The 20,757-nt window shown below is 33.5% G+C and overlaps 1 protein-coding gene across 5 annotated transcripts in view; it reads right to left on the bottom strand.

The window, feature by feature from the left end:
• The window catches only part of SOX6 (SRY (sex determining region Y)-box 6), a 535,498-nt gene that overhangs the window by 386,404 nt on the left and 128,337 nt on the right, over positions 1 to 20,757 (bottom strand). For all 5 annotated transcript variants that reach the window (XM_011956274.1, XM_011956276.1, XM_011956271.1 and 2 more), the window contains exon 2: positions 12,359 to 12,599. In XM_011956274.1, coding sequence (XP_011811664.1) covers positions 12,359 to 12,595 — 237 coding nt within the window. In that variant the 5' untranslated portion in view covers positions 12,596 to 12,599. The remainder of the gene's footprint in view (positions 1 to 12,358; positions 12,600 to 20,757) is intronic.

The following is a 20,757-nucleotide window of genomic DNA, read 5'->3' on the forward strand; positions in this document are numbered from 1 at the left end:
AACAAACCTGCACGTTATGCACATGTACCCTAGAACTTAAAGTATAATAAAAAAAATAAATAAAAAAAGAAAAAAAAAAAAAACTACTTGCCAACTGTGCTATATAAGACACCTTCTACTATAGTTTTATTGACTGACAGAAAAGATTTAGGTTCCAACAACCTCTTGCTAACAAAGGAAATCTAACCTTTTTAATATGCTGAAGACTAAATTGCAAACATTTATGGTTCTTTCTCAGAGGAAAAAAGTTATGTTTTTTTTCTAATGTGACATACTGTAAGGAAAAGAATTGGGTTAAAGAAGTATATATAAATTAAAATGCTGTATTTGATTCTAATTGCCAACAGATTATTTATGACAAAAGTATCATTTTTTGAATGATAGTGAAAGAGTATTTTTTCTTTTATTAAAACTGATATTTGCTAGTATATTAGATTTACATAACATTTTCAAAACTGAAATAACATATGCCACTTGTCACTATTACTATGCTGTTGAGTAACAATAAAATTATTCATAGATGTGTAAGAAAATAGATTTGTTACCAATATTTGCTAAAGTGTCATGATTTCCAAGGCTTTAAAAATAAGCTGTTGTTTCCTAAATGTTATTTCAATTTGCAGAAAAAAAATAACAAACCCAAAAGTTTGTTGAAAGGCCTCATTAACATTCTATTTAACAAATAGAAGTAAATATAGTGAATAGATTAAATACAGAAAACATCCCCAAACCTGTCAAGACAGGCACATAGAAAAGCCCTGCATTATCTATACACTACCAGCCTCACACACAAAATTAGAATCTCAAGATTCAAAGGTCTTTAAAACTCCAATTGTTCAATGCCATCTAGCACTTGAATTCCCTGTGCAAGAGAAAATGGAATAATAAAATAGTTAACAAAGTACAGGCGTCCTGGGCAAGATTTTCCAGTTTAAATCCCAGCTTTTCCACCTCTCATCCATATAAGCTCAGACAAGTTAGTTAACTTCTTTTTGCCTTAATTTCCTTGTCTGCAAAATGGCAATAGTAATAGTGCAGTAAAGAATTTATCTCAAAGAGTTATTATGGGAATTAAGTGAATCAATAAAAATAAAACACTTAGAACAGTGTCATGATATAGTAAGTGATCATTAAATGGTGGTGGTTAGTGTTACGATTTCCTTGACAAGTGGTTGTTTGGCCTCTCCCTAAACACTTTCACTAATAGAGGATTTAGCAGCTCCCAAAGTGGTCCATTCCATTTATTGAGGGTTGTCCAAAATCCTTTTTACAGACATATGAAACCTGTTCCAATCCATATTTCTATTCCATGGAAACATTCAGAATGGCAGTTGTTCAATATATACTCACAGCTAGTACAGTACCCTTCTATCTTCTCTTCATCTAGGGAAAATATCCCTTTTTCCTTCATTTCTTCTTCATAAAACACAGTTCGGCCAATCTGAACATTCTCCTCTAAGTGTGTTCCAAATGTTTCTCTCTATATATCTCTTAAAGAGTGGTGCCCTAAATTCAATATACTCAGTAGCATCTGAACAACAAGAATTAAGACACACTACCACCTGCCTTAGAGATGTCATGTTTTAAAGATTTCACACCATGTAAGCAGAGCTTTAAGGCAGGCCTGATAGTGAATTTCCCAGCAATTAAATCAATATTCTATCAATATTCAACTATTGGTCAGGTACAGTGGCTCATGCCTATAATCCCAGCACTTTGGGAGGCCAAGGCGGGCAAATCAGTTGAAGGCAGGAGTTCAAGACCAGCCTGGCCAACATGGTGAAATCCCGTCTTCACCAAAAACACAAAAAATTAGCCGGGTGTGGTGGCACACACCTGTAATCCCAGCTACTCAGGAGAGGCTGAGGCAGGAGAATCACTCGAACCCAGAAGGCAGAGGTTCCAATGAGTCGATATCAAGCCACTGCACTCCAGCCTGGGCAACACAGCAAGACTCCATGTAAAACAAACAAACAAAAACAACATTCAACTACTGACTGGTTCATGTGCCTACCAACTCTAGATAGTTATTTTCATCTGGCAATTCATTGATACCCAAACTACCATATACATGATACTCAATCTAAACAATAGTATTAAGCTAAGTCAAATTGGCTATCCCAATTTTAACCTTGAAACCAAGAAAGTGAGAAGTGTCAAGAGGCTTAGTGATTATAGTTCAAATCCTTCTTTTTCGAGCTGAAGAAATTCAAGTCAGGAGATATAAAGTGACTTCCCTAAGGTCACACAGCAAATTAGGGCAGAGATGAACATAGGCTTTCTAGGAGGTACCTGTGTTCCCTCTAAGGACATCAGAGACCCCCTACTGAACAAAAAGAATGTCTTTTTGAGAATTTAAGGCATTGAGAAATAAAGGGAGTGATTATGCAGAAGTTGGAGATGTTGGACAAATTGGAGAGTCTCAAATGATTCCACAGAGCTCCTCTGAAGAAGTAACCACTTACTCTGGTGTCAAGTCAATCTTCCTCATGCTCTCCTCCTCTGCAGTTGTTTTCTTTTCATCCCCATTTAAGTGACATCCATACTGTTTGTTGTTGTTTTTGTAATAAGCTAAGTAACTAGTGTGTTTTAAATGAAAAGAAATAACTCATGGTATGCTCTTCATACCTCACAAATCTTAACATTAAAAAGTATCAGAGCCCAATTAAGGTTTTTCAAATCCATTTGTTCTTTAATAGAGATGCAACTCTATTGACAGTTAAGTCCTTTCAAGGCCCAGTTTGCCTAAAAAAGAGTCGAGAGAACAGATTGCTTTGTGTCATACATACTCAGGGCCACCTTGTGAGCTCAACAATCTCCTCTCTTCACTAGATCTTGCCCAGTAAAGCTCCCAAGTTTGAGGATTTCACTGAAAGAACCTTCAAATTTTCTTCTAATATGGTAAATTCATGTGGTGGGCTACCAATAAACTCTTTATAATTCAGAACATTTTAAATAACATCTCTAACTCTCTTGTTTAAGGTCATACAACTAGAACAATTACAAAGAAACTAAAAATGATTCCTCAGAGGTTATGTTACTTATAAAACAACAATCTATTTACTCATCCATGCATCCACCCACCTATCTCTATATACATTTGCAGCAAAAGGGAAACGGGACACAAAATGTCAGCAATTTAACACAAGGCAGCAAATAAGTCTAACTGCCATCAGGTGCTCACAATGTTTGGAAGCTGTGCATTCTTCTACCTGAATGCAATATACAACCTTGGACTGATGACTCAACTACAATCACAAAGCCCATATTTTCTCACTGGAAAGAAAAACTTCTCTCTGAATTTTTATTTTTCCCTCTTAACTTCCAAATATCCAAAAACATAGATTCATTCTTTGGCCTACTGTGTCATCCAAGAGAACAGTAGCCAAAAGGAGAGCCAAATTCTAACTTTACTGTTAATTTCAGAAAGCAAAATAAACGAACTATAATCAAATTATATCTGAAATACATCAATGAGAGAACAAAAATGAGAGAATCATCTTAAGTAGAAGCATACCAGGTATGAAATAAATTAATATAACAAAGTCAAATATTGACTCTAAACTCAAGAGCAAAAGTTTTCTGAATTCGTTCACGGATTACATTAGTTTAATCCTGACTAACTCAGTGCTCATGCAAAAAATTATTACTTGCCACTGGAACTGACAAAAAATTGATAAATAAAAGTAATTATCATATAAATATTTGAATTATTCATTTCTCGGCAAATGAATCTCTTCTATTATACCACCATAATCTATCTGTGCTTGAATGAGGGCATACTTCCTCTCAGAAATTTTGAGACATTTGAGAATATTGTTTTCTGAGTACTCTCAGTACACTGGGAGTAGAAACAAAACAGAGTTAAATTATAATGAAAGCAAAAGTTTACCAAATAATTTCCAATCATTTTATTAAATAAGGTTTTCCATTTTCCAGGGTGCTAATGAAATATAAAGAAGATAAATGAAAAGCATAAATATTCATTTCGAATTTCAACCTGATTGTAAAATTTTATTAGCAAAGGTTCATAATTTATACTTTGGAATTTAGAATGTGGTTTACACAAAGATATATTATTGAACTCAATTTCCATCACCTAAAAACAATGCCTAGGGGTCAAGAGAATGTAGTAAGGGTTAATATCATAAAAAATAAATATGTCATCACATTGAAAGCTGTATTAACAAAAGTAATAATGGCTTGAAGTTGCTCTTCTTTAAAAGATTATGCTTCTCCTGGAAAGCAAGGAAACTTTTTTGCGGAGGACAATCAAACAGTGGAATAATTTCCATATCAAGGTAATTAATGCATATTCATTATAGGTGTTCAAGAAAGATTAGATATATTTGTGGAGGGAACAGAGTAGGGTCTTTCCTGCTTGATGCAGGTGGTTTGAATAATCAGAGACAGCCCTTTCAACCTCATCTTCAAACAAATGATGCGAATAGGATTCATTGTGTTAAAGTTGCCTTTATGGAAAGCAACCCTCTCCAAATTAAAGAAGATAGGTCTCAAAGTGTGCAAACACAATCCTGGCTTCCTCCTCCCAAAGTAATATGCTGTGTATCACAGTTGTCACCATCTTATTCCTGCTGATCTAGAAGGACTTTGAGATTAATATTTCATTCTAATCACAAAAGTTCAAATTAGTCGTATAAACAACTGCATGCTATATAATATATACATTATTTTCTACATGTTGCTTGGAAGCATTATGAAAAAAATGTACAGATTTCACTGTTACAGTTATCATATTTCATTATAGTAATGTAGCCAGAGGCTAGGCAAGAAAAAATTTTAAGAAGGATTTCTATACAAGAAAATATGTATCAATCAGAACCACCTATAGACTGAAACATGCTCATAGAGTTCTGCTTTAATCAGAAAATTATTGGTGTCCTGAGATTAGCTTCCATTGATTAACCCCGACCAATTTTAATAAAAGATTTATTTTTTTAAAAAAGCTACATTCAAATGACATTTGAATCCATTAAGAAAAATAAAAGCTAAGTAGAACAGTCCTGCTCAGACTGTTCATGCTAGACTAGATTATACCTGATTTTTTATTACTAACCAAGTCTTATTTTAAATAATTATCAAAAATCTCCTTTTCCTATGTCTGTAAATGCTATAGACTCTAAGTTACACTTCAGTCATATAGAAGTATTTGCATAGGGATAGTTGACAGGAGAAGCCAAACCACAGGAGCAGCCCTGGCATTACTATGAGGTATACACTAGCAGGACATAGGTAAAGTGAATGAAAACAAAATATCCATCAAACATAGAAATATCACATAAAACTGAGGCAAATTAGGAGAACATTGGCTGAATCCAAGAAAAGATAATCCTTATGAACATGCAGTAATGTTGCAAATTGTAAGTGAATGTCAGTGATAGAGTTCATTAAGGGGTTCATGTTATAGTCAGTGCACTAGAAACCCTAGTCATTGGATCTTACACAGACTGAATGATTAAAATAAAAATAAACATGACATGTGACATCTCCTTAAAGACATTCTGAATATGCAATTTTATTTCACTGAAAAAAAAAGATACTAACGTCCGGTTTTCCTTGATCTTTCAAAATACAAAAGAAATGCAAAAAGTCTTTGCACAGATGTAGCAAAGTACTGGATTTTTATATTTTGGCAGGTGCTCAATATGCAGCCCACATAATCACATGTTAATGACTGGAGTGTGTTAATCAGCATGCATACCTGATTCCTTCTTGCCCAAGGGGGAAAAAAAAGCCAACTATTCCAGAGCATGTTAATGTCTCTACTTTTTTTTTTTTCTTTTTTGAGACAGAGTCTTGATCTGTCGCCCAAGCTGGAGTGCAGTGGCACAATGTCAGCTCACTGCAACCTCCACCTCCCAGGTTCAAGCGATTCTCCTGCTTCAGCCTTCTGAGTAGCTGGGACCACAGGCTGCATCATCTGGCTAATTTTTGTATTTTTAGTAGAGATGGGGTTTCACCATGTTGGCCAGGCTGGTCTCAAACTCCTGACCTCAAGTGATCCACCTGCCTTAGCCTTCCAAAGTGCTGGGATTATAGGCATGGGCCACCATGCCTGGCCTAATGTCTCCACTTTTGATGAAGATTTTAATAATATGCTAGGTAAGACAGAAAATTTTTCCAAAAATTTTTCTTAGAAAGGCATATTATATAATTAAGAATCATGAAAAAATTATTTATATTTCCATAAACATTGAGATACTTCCAAGTATCATACCAGCAACCCTTTTGTTTAATTTAAACAATTTAGATTTGGGGAACTTTTAAAAATACATACTTTTTTTTAAAGGATAGTACACATCATCAGGGTGTAAAAATATAAAGATAATCAATGTGTCAATGCTAGACAACATTTGTTGTCTATTTCACTACCCACAGCAAGAGCTCTGCCAGATTCCATGCAATAAAATGTTTTATTTTTTAGTTCAAATTCTAAATAAATTTCTGTTATTAAATTTCTGAAATAGGTTGAAAAAGAGATAGCACTGTATGCAAATATAGTTTCAAAGTTACAGGAACTGGGAAATCCTCCGTAAGTCTTCCTAGAAAATATTATGCAGTGATTCAAGGTAAGGATGGCCAAAGAAATTTAGGCTTTAACTTTACTAAAATCGAATGTATTTCCAAAATCCAAAAGTGAGAGAAGTAGTAACTAAATGTCTCAGGAAGTCTAAACCTCACAGGTTTATGGACTTTTTTCCAGTGCTTCCTATGCCAATCAGGTACCACAAAGGTGTACATAAATCTTACCTTTGGAGTTATCACTATGTCTATACACTAGTTAGGACCAAGTGAACAAGTGGGTTTCACTACACTTTCTAAAGTACAGTCACAATAAAAGTGAGGAGTGCTGCCTACTATCTTAAATGACAAAATCTTACAAAAAACTGCCAACAATTCAAGTTTTTAAAATCTCTAAAATAACAAGATTAGAAATCTTCTCAAAGGTCTGTCATAACAGCATGACTGAAGATTAGATCCTCACTAAAAATTCCTGGACTGTTATCATGTAATGACAATAGCTCCATTCCCAGAAATGGTACAAAGTCCACACCAGCTATTTTATGACTTCAAGTGAAAAACAAAAAACACTCCAGAGTTGATTAGCAACTTCATGAGACTGAAAGCTAGAGGAGCAGAGAGCAGAAATTGTTTGCAAGCAAGAAGGTGTTTTCCTCAATAGTTATTTATTAAATATCTCAGGATGTCTACCATTATTTTCATTCAATTACAGCAAAGGGCATTATTGACATCTTTTATTTAAGGTGGAAACTTATTTTAAAACTTTTCTAGAAGATAAAACTCCCCTGGAGGAATTTAAGTAGGTCTCTAAAATAAGGAGTTCAGATATTCTGGGGCTGAGAGTCCACTATGGTTATTTCTACCTACTTAGACTAGTAGTTAAAAGCCAGATGTATATTTCTGCCAAAATATATATCAATATAAGAATGTAAGTGTACACATGTGCATAAGTTCCCACTTACAATCATCACATTTTATATCTCATGAGAGTGTTGGTGCCTTACCCACATCCCCATGGCCTACCACAGAAGCCACCTACTAACAGTTGCTTCTTAGGCAAAAAGCTTGTCTCTCGCCGGGGCCCATTCTCTGGCCAAGAGCATTTCTACTCTCTTCCCTCCTCTCCTTGGTCTCACCAACCTCATTTCTTGTCATTCTTGACTATGTTTTTGCCCACATGTACATTACTTAAAACATTCTCTCCACCCTTTGTGTAAATTTTGTCTTCTTCAGAATCTCTGAGAACTCTTCAATGAAGAATCTCCCTAAACTGTTCACTCTTCCGCTTATCATCTAACTCTCACCTGCACTACTGCAATGGTTTCCTAATCCACGTCCCTGTTTCTGATGTTCTCTCTCACAGTCCACTCTCTACACAGCAGGCAATGTGATCTTTTAAAAACATAAATCAAATCATGTTACTCCCTTGCTTAAAATTTTCCAATGGCTTCTACTTACACTTGAAAGAAAGTTTAAACACCTCCCTGTAGCCTATGAGACTCCACAATATCTGTAATCTGCCAGTCTCCCCAATTTCATTTCATACCATTCTCTCCCTCACCAGCCACCCTGTTGTTTTCTGTTTCTCAAACACACAAACTAGAAGACTTTTGTACTTATTATACACTCTGACTGGGTGTCTTCCCCAAATCTCTGCACAGTGATTCTCTCTTTATTCAAATTTCAGCTCAAATGTCACCTCCTCAAAAAGACCTTCCCCGGTCTTTTTAAAGGAGTAATTCTCTATCACATTTTCTTACTTAATTTTCTTCATAGTACTTATTATTGTCTGAAATTGTCCCACTCTATAAGATTTCTTTATTGTTTGCCATACTACTATACTGTAAGTTCTATGATAACAGGGATCTTATCTATATTATTCACAAGTTAGTCCTTGTGCCTGGAACTTTAGCAGGTACTATATACTCGGGTATCCAGTGATGATAACTCCTTTCTAAATTATACTCTAAAGCAAAAGAAAAAAAAAAAGTAAGGAAGGGAAGGCTCAAAATAACATGTACATTGTAATTTATCTGTTTGATATAAGTAACTATACATAATTTGCACCAAAAAATTGTATGTAATCTGTAGAAAAGATCACCAACAGTATATAAGTTTATCTGTCCTTTCTACAGTTGCAATCTAGCAGATAATCACTACACACAGTATCATATAGAGGTCATGAAACATGATCACAAAAATATTCTTCTCCATGCTTATTAACATCAAAAATAATAATATGCTGTACATTTTTCCATGAAAAAAATTATGCAAATGTATTCCAGCCTAATGAGTCAGTCCTAATGAGAACAAAAGCACGTTTTAGTGGACAGTGTCAATATTTCTCTGCAAAAAAGGTATTGGCACACCGGGTGCCATGATGAAAGTGGTAGTGGTTGTGGAAAGAGAAGGATAGTGACTCTTATTTACACTAACTTTCCAACCTTCAAATGGCTCTCACTAATTAATATAGCACATTAAATTTATAATTCAACAGTTTGGTGTCTATAAAATAGGTAATTATGATTAAAATCAGAATCTAAAACTTTTTATCTCAAACTGGTCCTTGAAATCCTATTTCTAAAATTTCTATTCTCCTTCCTTGCTTATGCCATTACAAATTATTTTTCTTGTTTGAACCTATGTGGTCTCATATTTTGTTGCAGTGTCACCTCAAAATAATCAGAATCTTTACATTTAAAGATTTTTTTTTCTAATCAGAAAGTGGGAATTAGCAGGACTTCTTTGCTTTGTCTTCACCTTCTCTGACAGAAAACTTCCTCTGTGGTCATGACATTTCAAAGTAAAACCCTTCCTGAATCCAGGAGATAAGAAACTTTTAGGGCTTGTTTCTAACTGTTCATGAATGAGGGCCATGAGGGCCATTGCAGAAAGTAAGTAACAATGGAAACTGTATAAGTGCTGAAAAAAAGTGTTGTTATTTTTTAGATTTTCTTTTAAATTTTATTTCTTCACAACTATTTTTTGGGACTCAATTACAAGTACAGAATATGATCCATTAAAGAAAACTACAAGTTTTACTTAATTTCATAAACATCCTTTTTGACTTCATATTTATTTTAAAGTAGAATGAGATAAAATGTTTATTAAATTTTACATTAGCACAGTCCTCCCACTCAAAGACACACTCACACATACACACACACAATATATGTAGGTTTGCAGGTCTGCCCAGAAACTTAAAATCCTTCTATTGTTTTTTTCCTGCAAAGAAAAATTGGTTAGTGATATGGTACTTACAGTATAAGTCATTACAGGTCTGACATTACAGTTGTTATACAATATTGAATCTATCCAGTGAAAAAGAAGCACAAAGGGAATTTCCAAATGCAGCTGCTATTTCCCATTTGTTAAATCCTTTTATTACACCATATAAGTACACAGCTGGGAAATACTATAGAGTGGGAGTTTAAACAAAATATTTTGGCTTCTAGTCATTCGGAATACACAAAGGCTCCAGTGGAAAGCAATGTTTGACAGCAAAAGAAAGTGAAAGTTTGAAAACATGTCTAGCAATTATGATTTCTTTTACATTAATAGTTAACTTATTTGTACCATTAAACTGTTTTATACTATCATAAACCACATTTAATATAAATTTGGTAAGAAAATTATTAATATATATTCTAAGACAAAATTTTAGATGATAAAAGTTTGAGAATAACCCACCAAAGTAACTTGGGACTTATCAAGATACAAACACAATTTTTCTAGGAAAAATAAGTATAGTGTTCTCAAAGAAATAAAATTTGAACTGTATTATTTCTTATTCTCCCCATATTTTCCAGTGCAGTTATTTTTATTTGTCTATGACTAGATTTGGCATAAAAGCCAAAATATATCTTAAACCCATCCTTTCTCTCTAGCCACTCTTCCTTTACACTAATTCAAGCCATTCATCTCTCACCTAGACTTCTGAAATAGACTCCCAGTGGGTCCTCCTTCTTTCACTCTTGTCTCTCTCCCATCCATTCATTATACCACAGCCAGAATTTATCTGTTTGAAATGTTTTTGAATGCTTCAAACGTTTTCCATTGAACTTAGATCAAATCTCACATCCATAATGTTATCTCCAAGGTCCTGTTTGATATAGCCCCTACCAATCTCTCCAACTATATTTTATGCTATATTGCATCCTTCATCGTAACTCTCCAGCGATGAAGGCCATCTTTTACTTTCTGACATTAAGCAGTAACTTTCTCACTTCAAATACTTCATACATGCTGTTCCCTCTGCAGTTTTACTCTTTGTTCCACTCTAACTGGTTAGTTCTTACCATCTTTGGCTCAGTGAGGGTATTCCTAACCATCTATTCTAAATTAGGTTTGCCCCATTATGTTCTCACATAGCATTCTGTTTTTCTCCTCATACATAGCAAACATCATATTTTAATTATATATTTGTGTATATATTTACTTAATTTCTATTCCCTCTCCTAGACTATAAACTCCATGAAGGAATTAATCATGTCTGCTTTGTTCATCACTATATAGTCAGCACCTAATAAGAATGCTTGGCACATAAATGGTACTCAATAAATATTTGTTGAAATAAAAATGAAACATCACTCCATTATCTTGACAATAAGCAAGTGGCAGTGACTGGATATCTATTTCACCTTGGAGGTGTTAAAATGAACAACTGAAGTTCAATCATAAAAACAGACTTGCTTTATTACCTTCTTCCTACTCAAGAAAACTAATCTTCCAGTGGATCTAATTGTACAATTTTGATCGCTTTCAAAACTAAAATTAGTCTAGAAACTATCTTTCAATCCTCTGCTTCTTACCTACTGCTCCAGAGCATTGGCTGTGTCTGCAAAATCATCTGAAAAAGAAAAATGTCTGCCTTCATAAATTATTGAATTAAGTCTCTGAGATATAAAGCATTGAATAAGAATCTAAATATGTGTTATCAGTAGTAAATGCATTGGAAATATTACCTAATTTTTGTTAAGAAATAAAAATTTTCTCAGTGCCCACTTAAAATAATTTTCATTAACTTAATTTTAGTTAGCCAAAAATTAAGAAATGCAAAATGGGGTTTAAAACTTCTAATCTAATAAAATATATTAAGATTTTAATCTCTTCTAGATGCTAAAAAAGTTGAATATTTTTGCTTTGAACTAGATAATTAATGTCACTGGCTATGGTTTCTGTTTTGATGATTAGAGATGGAATTTAACATGGGAAAGCTGGCTAAATATACTGTACGTATTTGATGTTGTTTCTACTTTTTGAGAAAACTCCTGTAGTCTGATTGAATGATTCTCAGGAGGTTTGCATGCCCTTTTGAAATTAATATATAGGCACATAAGTGAGAAAAGCTTTATTATAAATCAAGAATGACCATTAAAAATGATAAATACCTGCATTTTCTCATTGAAGGTATATTCAACATATGATCTCATTCACGCAGTTGTATTTGCTTACATTTTTCAATATTAATACATAGCCATACTTTATTTGATCATATCTATTTTGTGATATTACCAAGTTAACCACCTTAAATTCATGGATTCACAGAATAAGATAACCAATCCCCCCCACAAAAATCAATCAATAAAATATATTCTTGGCACATTGACCTAATAATAAATGTATATACACTAAATCACAAACCATTTTTCAAGTTTTTCCAGTTGTTAGTATCTTAGTAATATGTACCTGGTAGTTGTTTCATGATCTAAACAAAAATAACTCTAAGGTCATCTATTTCCCTAAAATATCTATCTATAATGAGGACATACTAAGGAATACATTTAGTGGCAGTGGTCAGATTTTAAAAGCTCACCATTCTTTGCTGAGATGACAGAACACTGTCCCAGTCAGCATCTTGTTGAATGGTATTGACAAGTGTTGGTAGCTCCTCAGAGTGAGGTTTGTTGTGCATTATGGGGTGCAGAGGCAGATGGGAGGCCACATGTTGATCGCTGACCTCTTCCTTTTCCCTTGAGGTTAAATCCTGGGTTATCTCATCCTCTCCATCAGCTGCACAGGCAAATGGAGAGGTGGCTTGCTTGGAAGACATTCTTCTGCAGAAGAAGGAAAACAGAATGGATTAAAAATGGCTGTCAGTAACAAAACGTAAACCAACCCTTGCATTTGGCTAGTTCAGGAAAAAACAAAAGTTATTTAACTTTAGAGATATTTGTGGTCCACTCTAAACCCCTGAAAAAGAACTCTTGGCTTATGTGTCCTGCTTTCCCTCTTTGCTTTTAACTCTGCAAACCTCTTCCCAGTAAGTACTGCATATTTTCTCTCCTACAATCCATTAATGATTTTTTTACAGAGTAAGTTTTCATAATGGACAGGGTATGTATGCGTATATTTTCCCTCCTAGTTTTCTTAACTAGATTATAAGCTTCCTGAGAGTATTTAGGGTGATAATTAGCAATGGAAAAAAACGAATGAATGAACTGGCAAATGAGTCAGTTTGCAAGATGATTTGAAAGCACAAATATCCAACTTTCTCCTATGGTTTATATAGGAGCAAAAGAAGTATATGTAGGAAAATATAATCAGGAGAGTAAATAATTCATAATTAAAGTCCTAAACAAATCTGATCCTGACTTCTTTGTTTATACTTTGCATTATTGGGGCTGGGCCTAACACTACTTAGTGCCATCTAAAGCTTGTTAAAAGACCTTTAAAATGAGTCAAGTGTTGTAACTTAACTTTTAAGTGACATATTGATTGAGTGGCTGATACTGTTAGATTAGTTTTAGGGCAATTTTGTAGCATTTGAATTGAGTATTTGAAATAGCTATACCTCTATTTTGTATTAGAAAGTACATTAAAGATTCAAAGCATTTACCATGAAAATAGTAAAATGCCTACTGTGTATAATATTTAAAACCTCCAAATACAATACTGAACATTCATTTATGTGCCCACAAATAAATATCGACTACACTCTGCATGACAAGGTCTCCATTTTGTACTCTTATATAAAATCAGAAAACCATGATTATTAAGTAGAATTTCAAAATGTTTAGAATATCATTTTATCAAGATGCATTTCTTGGCAAAATGGTTTGAAAATAAAACCACTGAAAGTTTATAACTTAACAGAAGAGGGAATTTAGCATTTTTTCTAAAACTTTACATTGTTTTTAGTTTATTACATCTTTAGCTCTAAAACTGCTGTGTAATGAAAGGAATAAAATCTCCACCTTAATTGCTATTTAACATTAATTGATTTCATACCATTTTTTAAAAAACACACAAATCAGTTAATATAGGAAACCACATGAGCATTTTTCAAATTAGCAAATCATTAACTTGCTAGTACTGTTTCTACAGACAAATAAATACTGATTAAAGGGTCTAGAAATCTGAGATTAACAGTTAAATTTACAAATCTGTCACATGCTTTCATGAATATTACAGTGAAGGAAATATCAAGTGCAAGAAAAATAATTAAGTTAATTCCAATTTAAACAGTAGTTTTTATGTAGCAGCCCATGTTTTACATAGGATTTAACAGCTAATGCTAAATTTCTCACAATTAATGAGGGGGTTCAGATTTAGTATCCTACAGTGAAAAAAATTAATATAAGATCAGCTAATCTAATTATGCACAGTTCTAAATAAAAGTATTACAGGCTTTTGTAGTGCTTTGAAACATATTAAAATGCTGATACCAATTTATAATAATCATTCTACAAATAACAAAAATTGTATCTATTAAATTTGATACTAGAAAATACAATGGGGGCAAGGGAATGCAAAAGAATGCCTATAATTTCTTTGAGAAGAAATGAATTAAATGTTCTAAAGAGTGCTATATCAATAAATCAGATATATTCTTGACCAATTTATATCAATAATAACAAATGAACAAACATATACATGATTATGAAAAATGGTAGCCCATGGATGCTTCTAGAATTACTATATGGCTTACTTTACTGGCCCCATAACTACTATTATTAAAACCAGGCAAATTATAACTGTTCTGCAAGTTTATCAAGAGCTTGCCACAAACAAGAGTGATTTCCTGCTTCAGATACTGACAATATCAATAATCATTCATGTAAAAAACAAAAGAATGAATGTACTTCTGCCTTTTAAAATAGTTAAATACAGTTGGAAGTCATGATCCAAAAATCAGTTACTTTAGTTCCCTCAACAGACATCCTCTTATTATAAAGTGAATTGGCTCCTTCCAATAGCAATGTCTATGATTGCTGCTTTAGTATAAATTAATCATGACAAAACTCAAAATGAAAACAGTCTCTTAAGAATAATTTCAACTATAAACTTCACCAGTGAACAATAGTGCACAATCCTAATTAAATACAACTCTGCAGCTGTAAAAATAGACTAAATCTATGAGTTGAGTTTAAAGGATGGTTTGTTAGAATGTTTTCTTAAGGAAGGCTGGGTCCTCAGTCTTAATCAGCCAATAAATTATTTCCTGCAATTACATTAAATAGAAAATTATCTTCAAATGGGGAGTGTTAATTGAAAATCAAAATTCAGAGGGAAGTTTAGAAATTACACGCTGAATACAATTAGTGAGGAAAGGCTTCACCTCTATTCATCAACAGTCTTCTTGTGATTCCTCCAGTGGCCATTCAGGAATGCTACCTATTTATAACATCTCACAACTTGTCTTTTATTTTGCACCTACAAATACATATGTGTATTAAGGTTTCAAATAAAACATAAGCTGCGAATAAAAGCAATATTAAATCTGAGTGTTCATCCTCACTTCACACTATTGTTAGAGGAAAAGGAGACAGGGGAGGTAGGACAACAATGGTTAACAATCAAGAAAAACACACTCAATTTTGAAATCCCTTTCCTTAGCAAAGGAATTAACATTTTTTGTTCAAAAATACTTTTCCAAATCATATAATTTCTTGTTTTTACTAAATGCATTGCTAGTGGAGAAAAAGATGGGTTTTGTTTTTAGCAAAGTATTTCCTTGAGCATTTCCTTTTGGTAAAATTGTTGGGGTTTTTTTGTTTACATCTTTTTTTATATTTGGTTTTGTTGTTGATTTTTGTTTTGGGTGGCGGTTTTGAGTTTTGTTATAAAATGTGCACAAATTGTTTTTAATGTAGAGTTTATTAAAGTTTAGATTTGCTGATTATTAGATCTGATTCACTGATTTTTTGCATAATTACTTTATTAAATAATCCTGATGACATCTCATTCATTTCTTTACTTTAGCTTTCCCCTTTAAAACATTTTACTCAACCAACCAAACTGTATTCTAGAAGCTTCAACGACACTTGACTTTTGGTAATGCCTTTACTATAACCACTGTACCACAGTTACTCTCCTTTAGAAACTCATAAATCAAATATACCCACGTTTCAGTGTTTTAAAGTGTCACATGGAATGCTTACATTTATTTTAATGCTCAGTCAGTAATTTTCCATTGCAAAAATTTTCAACCCTAACATATTAAAACAGCACCTTACTTTAGCCGCTGCCTTATACAACTAATAAGCAAAAGAAAATCAAAATCCTTGCGGAATGGTCAATTTCGATGTGACTATACTTTGTTTTATTTTTGCACTATTATAACTTAAAAATCATTCAAATGAATTGTTTTTTTAATTTGTATTAAAAAAAAAATCTCCCTAGTTATACCCCCTGAAAACAGGGGTTTATAATGGAAGTGCTGACACAACCCTAACTAAAGCAGCGCAAATGTTGCCGCTATAATACACAAAATCAAGTTCTATTATTCTAAACTATCCTCGCTCATGGGATTTTTCTTTACTGTGCTCCCAGCCAAACTGCTGAAGCATGAAAAATTTAAATGCAATCAAATGCGCCCAATTCTACTTTACTAGAACAAGTGTCTACAGTGGTACAATCTTAAAAGGAGATGCAACAGATTTGTTTGGTGTTTTTTTTAACTGTTTATTTATAATACAGTGCATTGGAGATAAAATAAAAGAGGAAATTACACTCACATGGTACCAGTGTATTGACTACACAGAGTACATTATAATCAGAGAGAAAAACTACATTGTCAACTTATCACATTGGTTAAACAAGATGGTTTTCTGGGGCATGGCTATTATCAAGTAAAACCTTCAAAGAGAAGTAAATATCTTTGGGACACATAAAACTAAATTCCCATCATATGTTTCCTGAGTTTGAAATGTCTCTGCCCAACAATCAAGTGAACCCAGGATGCCAGGCCACTGGGAAGAACTCGGGCTTAGGACTTTGGGAAATGAGATTGCTGGAGATAAAGCCTCCATTTACTGAGAATGTTCTCTAGGAAGTCAGTAGGAACACCTCTAGAAAGGTGATAATTATTCTACTCCAAAACACCAGTACAAAGTCTGAATGTTTGGGCTATTACAAACTTACCCAGACAGTAAATTTATTTTCTGTTCTGCAACAATAAATCAAAATTAGTTGGCCCAAGACTTTATAAAATGATGAGAATGCTGAATACATGTACATTAAGTCCTCTATCTCAGAACATCATATTTTCTAGAACTTTTCTGATTTGACATTATTCTTTAAACACAGTTATTTTTATATGTTTAAAGTCAGGATTATTTTTAAACAAATTTCAAACTTTTAAACTTTCTCATAAGGCATGATCCTTACATTTTTTAAATTACAGCTTGGAAAGTATCCATCTTTCAAAACTATTATTTGAAGCTTATATAATTATCAAAAAAGAGTCACTGAATTCATCATAGCAATATATTTAACTGGATTTTTGAAAATAATTCCATTATTTTTATGATTATTATCAAATGGCATTCACTTTCCAGGCGTGTTACATTTATTCAAAAGAAGTCCTGTTTTTAACATAAAGCAACATTTTAAGAGTTGTTCTACTTATTTAAAAAAATTAAAACTTCAGGCCAACATTCACACTTATTTTTGCAGCTCAGCTCCAGGCTATCTGGTAGACTCATTTCTGTCAGATATTCACTGTTAATACAATGCTGTACTTGAGCTGATACTGAGAAATAAACAACTAATTTTCCAAAAATATAACACAGTGCCTCTCATTTTAAGGAACATGAGTAACAGATATGTTTAGTTGCCAAAAAGCACAATACCCAGGAACCTCTACAAAGGACACCAGTCCACCCAGCCTAGGGCAAAGAATGATTTTAAAACCCTCTTCTTATATATCTAATTTCCACATTCAAGGGTCTTGGGGAAGGGAGGGTAGCATGGTACACCATAATTCTAGATATTAAAATGAAGACATTCCTTTTAAAACATTTCTTGAATCATTCCAGTAAAGTCAGAGGGTGCTTACTAATTATTTGTATTACTTTATACAACACTGCCACCTACTCTCCCCCAATCCACCTCCAAACTTCCCTCTGCTTCTGCCAGGTTTTTCTTTTTCTTCCATATGTTTAACAAGTAATTTAGAAAATTCAGGTGAAAAGAAGGTAACTGTTTTCAGAATTACCTTAGGAATTTATAAACCTATCTTCTAGAGCTTGTAGCAGCACTTTCAGAACAGATATGGTAACACATGAGGACAATACCTATTAGAAGAAAACTCACTGATTTGAATTAGCTGTCAAATCAATGGAGATGAGGTAAATGAAATACATTTGAAGCTCCTGAAGTATGTCTAAGAAAGTGCTTAAATTAACAGATTTTGACTTTTCTAAGGGTCCAATTTTTCACAGCAAAGCACTAAAATTGTCTTCAAAGGCCCTCTGAGCTTCTTACAAAATAAGAACTACCTGGAACAGATTCTTCTTAAGTCATCAAAGTTTGTGTTTCTAGAGTTTATATTTAGCTGACAATATTGCTGTCACTTTATGTAGCTTAAGACTGTTCTTTGGACTAGAGCTCATATGTCTTGGAATGCTTTGACTCATGAATTGTTTCTCCTGATAATGTTACATCACGTAACTACCTCTGTCTAACTGGTTAGTATCTGCTGGAAGAGACAGGCAACCAGCCTAGCGACTGGCCTGCTGACTGACTGCCTATGGAAAACCTATAATTATTAAGTGTCCCTGAGTATCTGATTTCTTCCTGGGATCAAAACAACTTGACTTTATGTAACATCAATCTATACTTTTTGCTTGATAGAAATAATATGGTTTTCTCACAGTTTATCTACCAGTAACATTTGGAATTTTTGCTTCGGAAAGCCAGGCCCAGATTTTATAAATAAAATCAGTGACTTAACAATAACAGTAAAACCTAACAATGGCTACTATAAATATACACTAACTTAGAGGATGTTAATCCAGCACAATGACTTTATAGCTCAGTGAAAAACCTCTGTGTGGCTGGAGTGAAAGAAAGCTGTCCAAAATAATAGCAGAATGAATTTATTTATGTAAGTTCACTTTGAATCTCCTCTTCATAAAAAATCAGAACTATAATTTTTTAAGTGAATAAACACACATCTCTCTGTCAGCTTGAAACTGGCCCATTAATATGGAAGCCCAAATACAGGATATCTTATCCAATTATATGAATAAAAATCATAAACCAGAACAATAACTTCTCAGAGACAAAGTGTAGGAAACTGTCACTGTATACTTTTCCATTCTTAACTCGAATTTCCCTCTTCAATATTTCCAGAAAAAAAGAGAAAAATGAATATTGATACTATATAGATTGTTTCAAAATAACGAAAATTCACACAAACATTGAACAAATCTATATAAAGAAGTTCATCTCTGAGGCTCTCCTTTAGCTAAATAAGGCAGTCTACCAAGTCCACTCTTTCATGTGATGAAACAAGGTATAAATTTCAGGTTCCTATTCACAGAGAGACAAGAAGAAGAGAAAGAAGAGGGAGGGAGGAAGGGAGTGAGAGTAGAGAGGGAGGGGAAAGGGAGGGAAAAAAAGAGGGGAGGAGATAGAAGGGGAGGAGAAAAACAACCATGGCTTTGCAGTTCATTTTCAGTTTGTCTACTTAATGAAAACCTCATTGTACAAGTCTGAAAACCATTTCCAGCCGGCAAAGTATTTCTGATTCAGCAGAGGTTACACAAGCATTAAAGCAGTTAAATATAGGTGCCAAGCTGCATTGCCAGGAGCTCTTAGTACTGTGAGTTAGTGTTACCTGACAGCTTAGTGAATATAAAATTACTTGTTTCTCCAATTGAAGACAATCAAATTGTCACCTCCCATTGTAATAATGCACAACTAGTGATCAGCAAAGTGCAAACATAATTACCATGAAGAAAACAAAAAATCAAATCTAAATCTCCCAATAGAGTAAACACATCTATCTGCTTCCCCAAAAAAGGAGTGCATTTTAACCCTGAAGGCTGTGATGCAATCTTCATGTTATTTAATAATAAGATTTATTCATCTTAAAGTAAATAAAAATGAAAAACAAGAAATACTAATTCATAAAAAGTGACTACAAATATTAATAAGAGCACTACAACTTTCCAGACATTTCCAAGCACAAAGGCCTACAAATTGTATCACTGCCATTTGAAACTATATCATTAAAGTGTATGTCAGCACATTTTCCATTATAAAAACTTTGCTTTTAGAGATGTCTTTCTAGCCTAGAAACCTTCCTGAAGGATGAAAAGGACAGGCAGGATCCAACCTCAAAAGCTTTTGTCTTAATTTTCTAAATTAGTTACGCTTTATTTTTGTCTTCTAAAGTAGCTTTTATTTTTAATGTTGAAAATTCATCTCACAAAAGTGATTTAATATCTCTACACAAGTTTAGAGAAATAACAAAGTATAGGACACATATCCACAACTGTTTTTGAGCCACTCAGCATCTGGAATTCTCATCCAAATTTGGTAACCATATTGACTGAGTACCAAAGTGATCTCAGTAACCTGAAGCTAAATTAGTATTAAAGGGCTGAACATTTCACATGGTTCTCCCACACTCCAAAGATTCCTAAGATACAAATTAAAATGAATATAATTAATATAGATAATGCTCCAAACAAACTACATTTTAAAAGTTCTCTTAGAAAAGTGATTTTATTTCATAACTAACTCAAGATTTAAGACATTCAAATTTCCATCATTCCTTCCAATACAAAATCTCTAATCATTCTCAAAATACTCTAAATATAGGGGCTTTTTCCATCAATAATGTCATTTCTATCAGAAAATATGTCCTACAGCTAGGCCGAGTGTGATGGTTCATGCCTGTAATCCCAGCACTTTGGGAGGCAAAGGCAGGAGGATCACGTGAGGTCAGGAGTTTGAGACCAGCCTGGCCAACATGGTGAA

Source organism: Colobus angolensis, unplaced genomic scaffold (genome assembly GCF_000951035.1).
Source record: "Colobus angolensis palliatus isolate OR3802 unplaced genomic scaffold, Cang.pa_1.0 Scaffold412, whole genome shotgun sequence".
NCBI classification, from domain to species: domain Eukaryota; kingdom Metazoa; phylum Chordata; class Mammalia; order Primates; family Cercopithecidae; genus Colobus; species Colobus angolensis.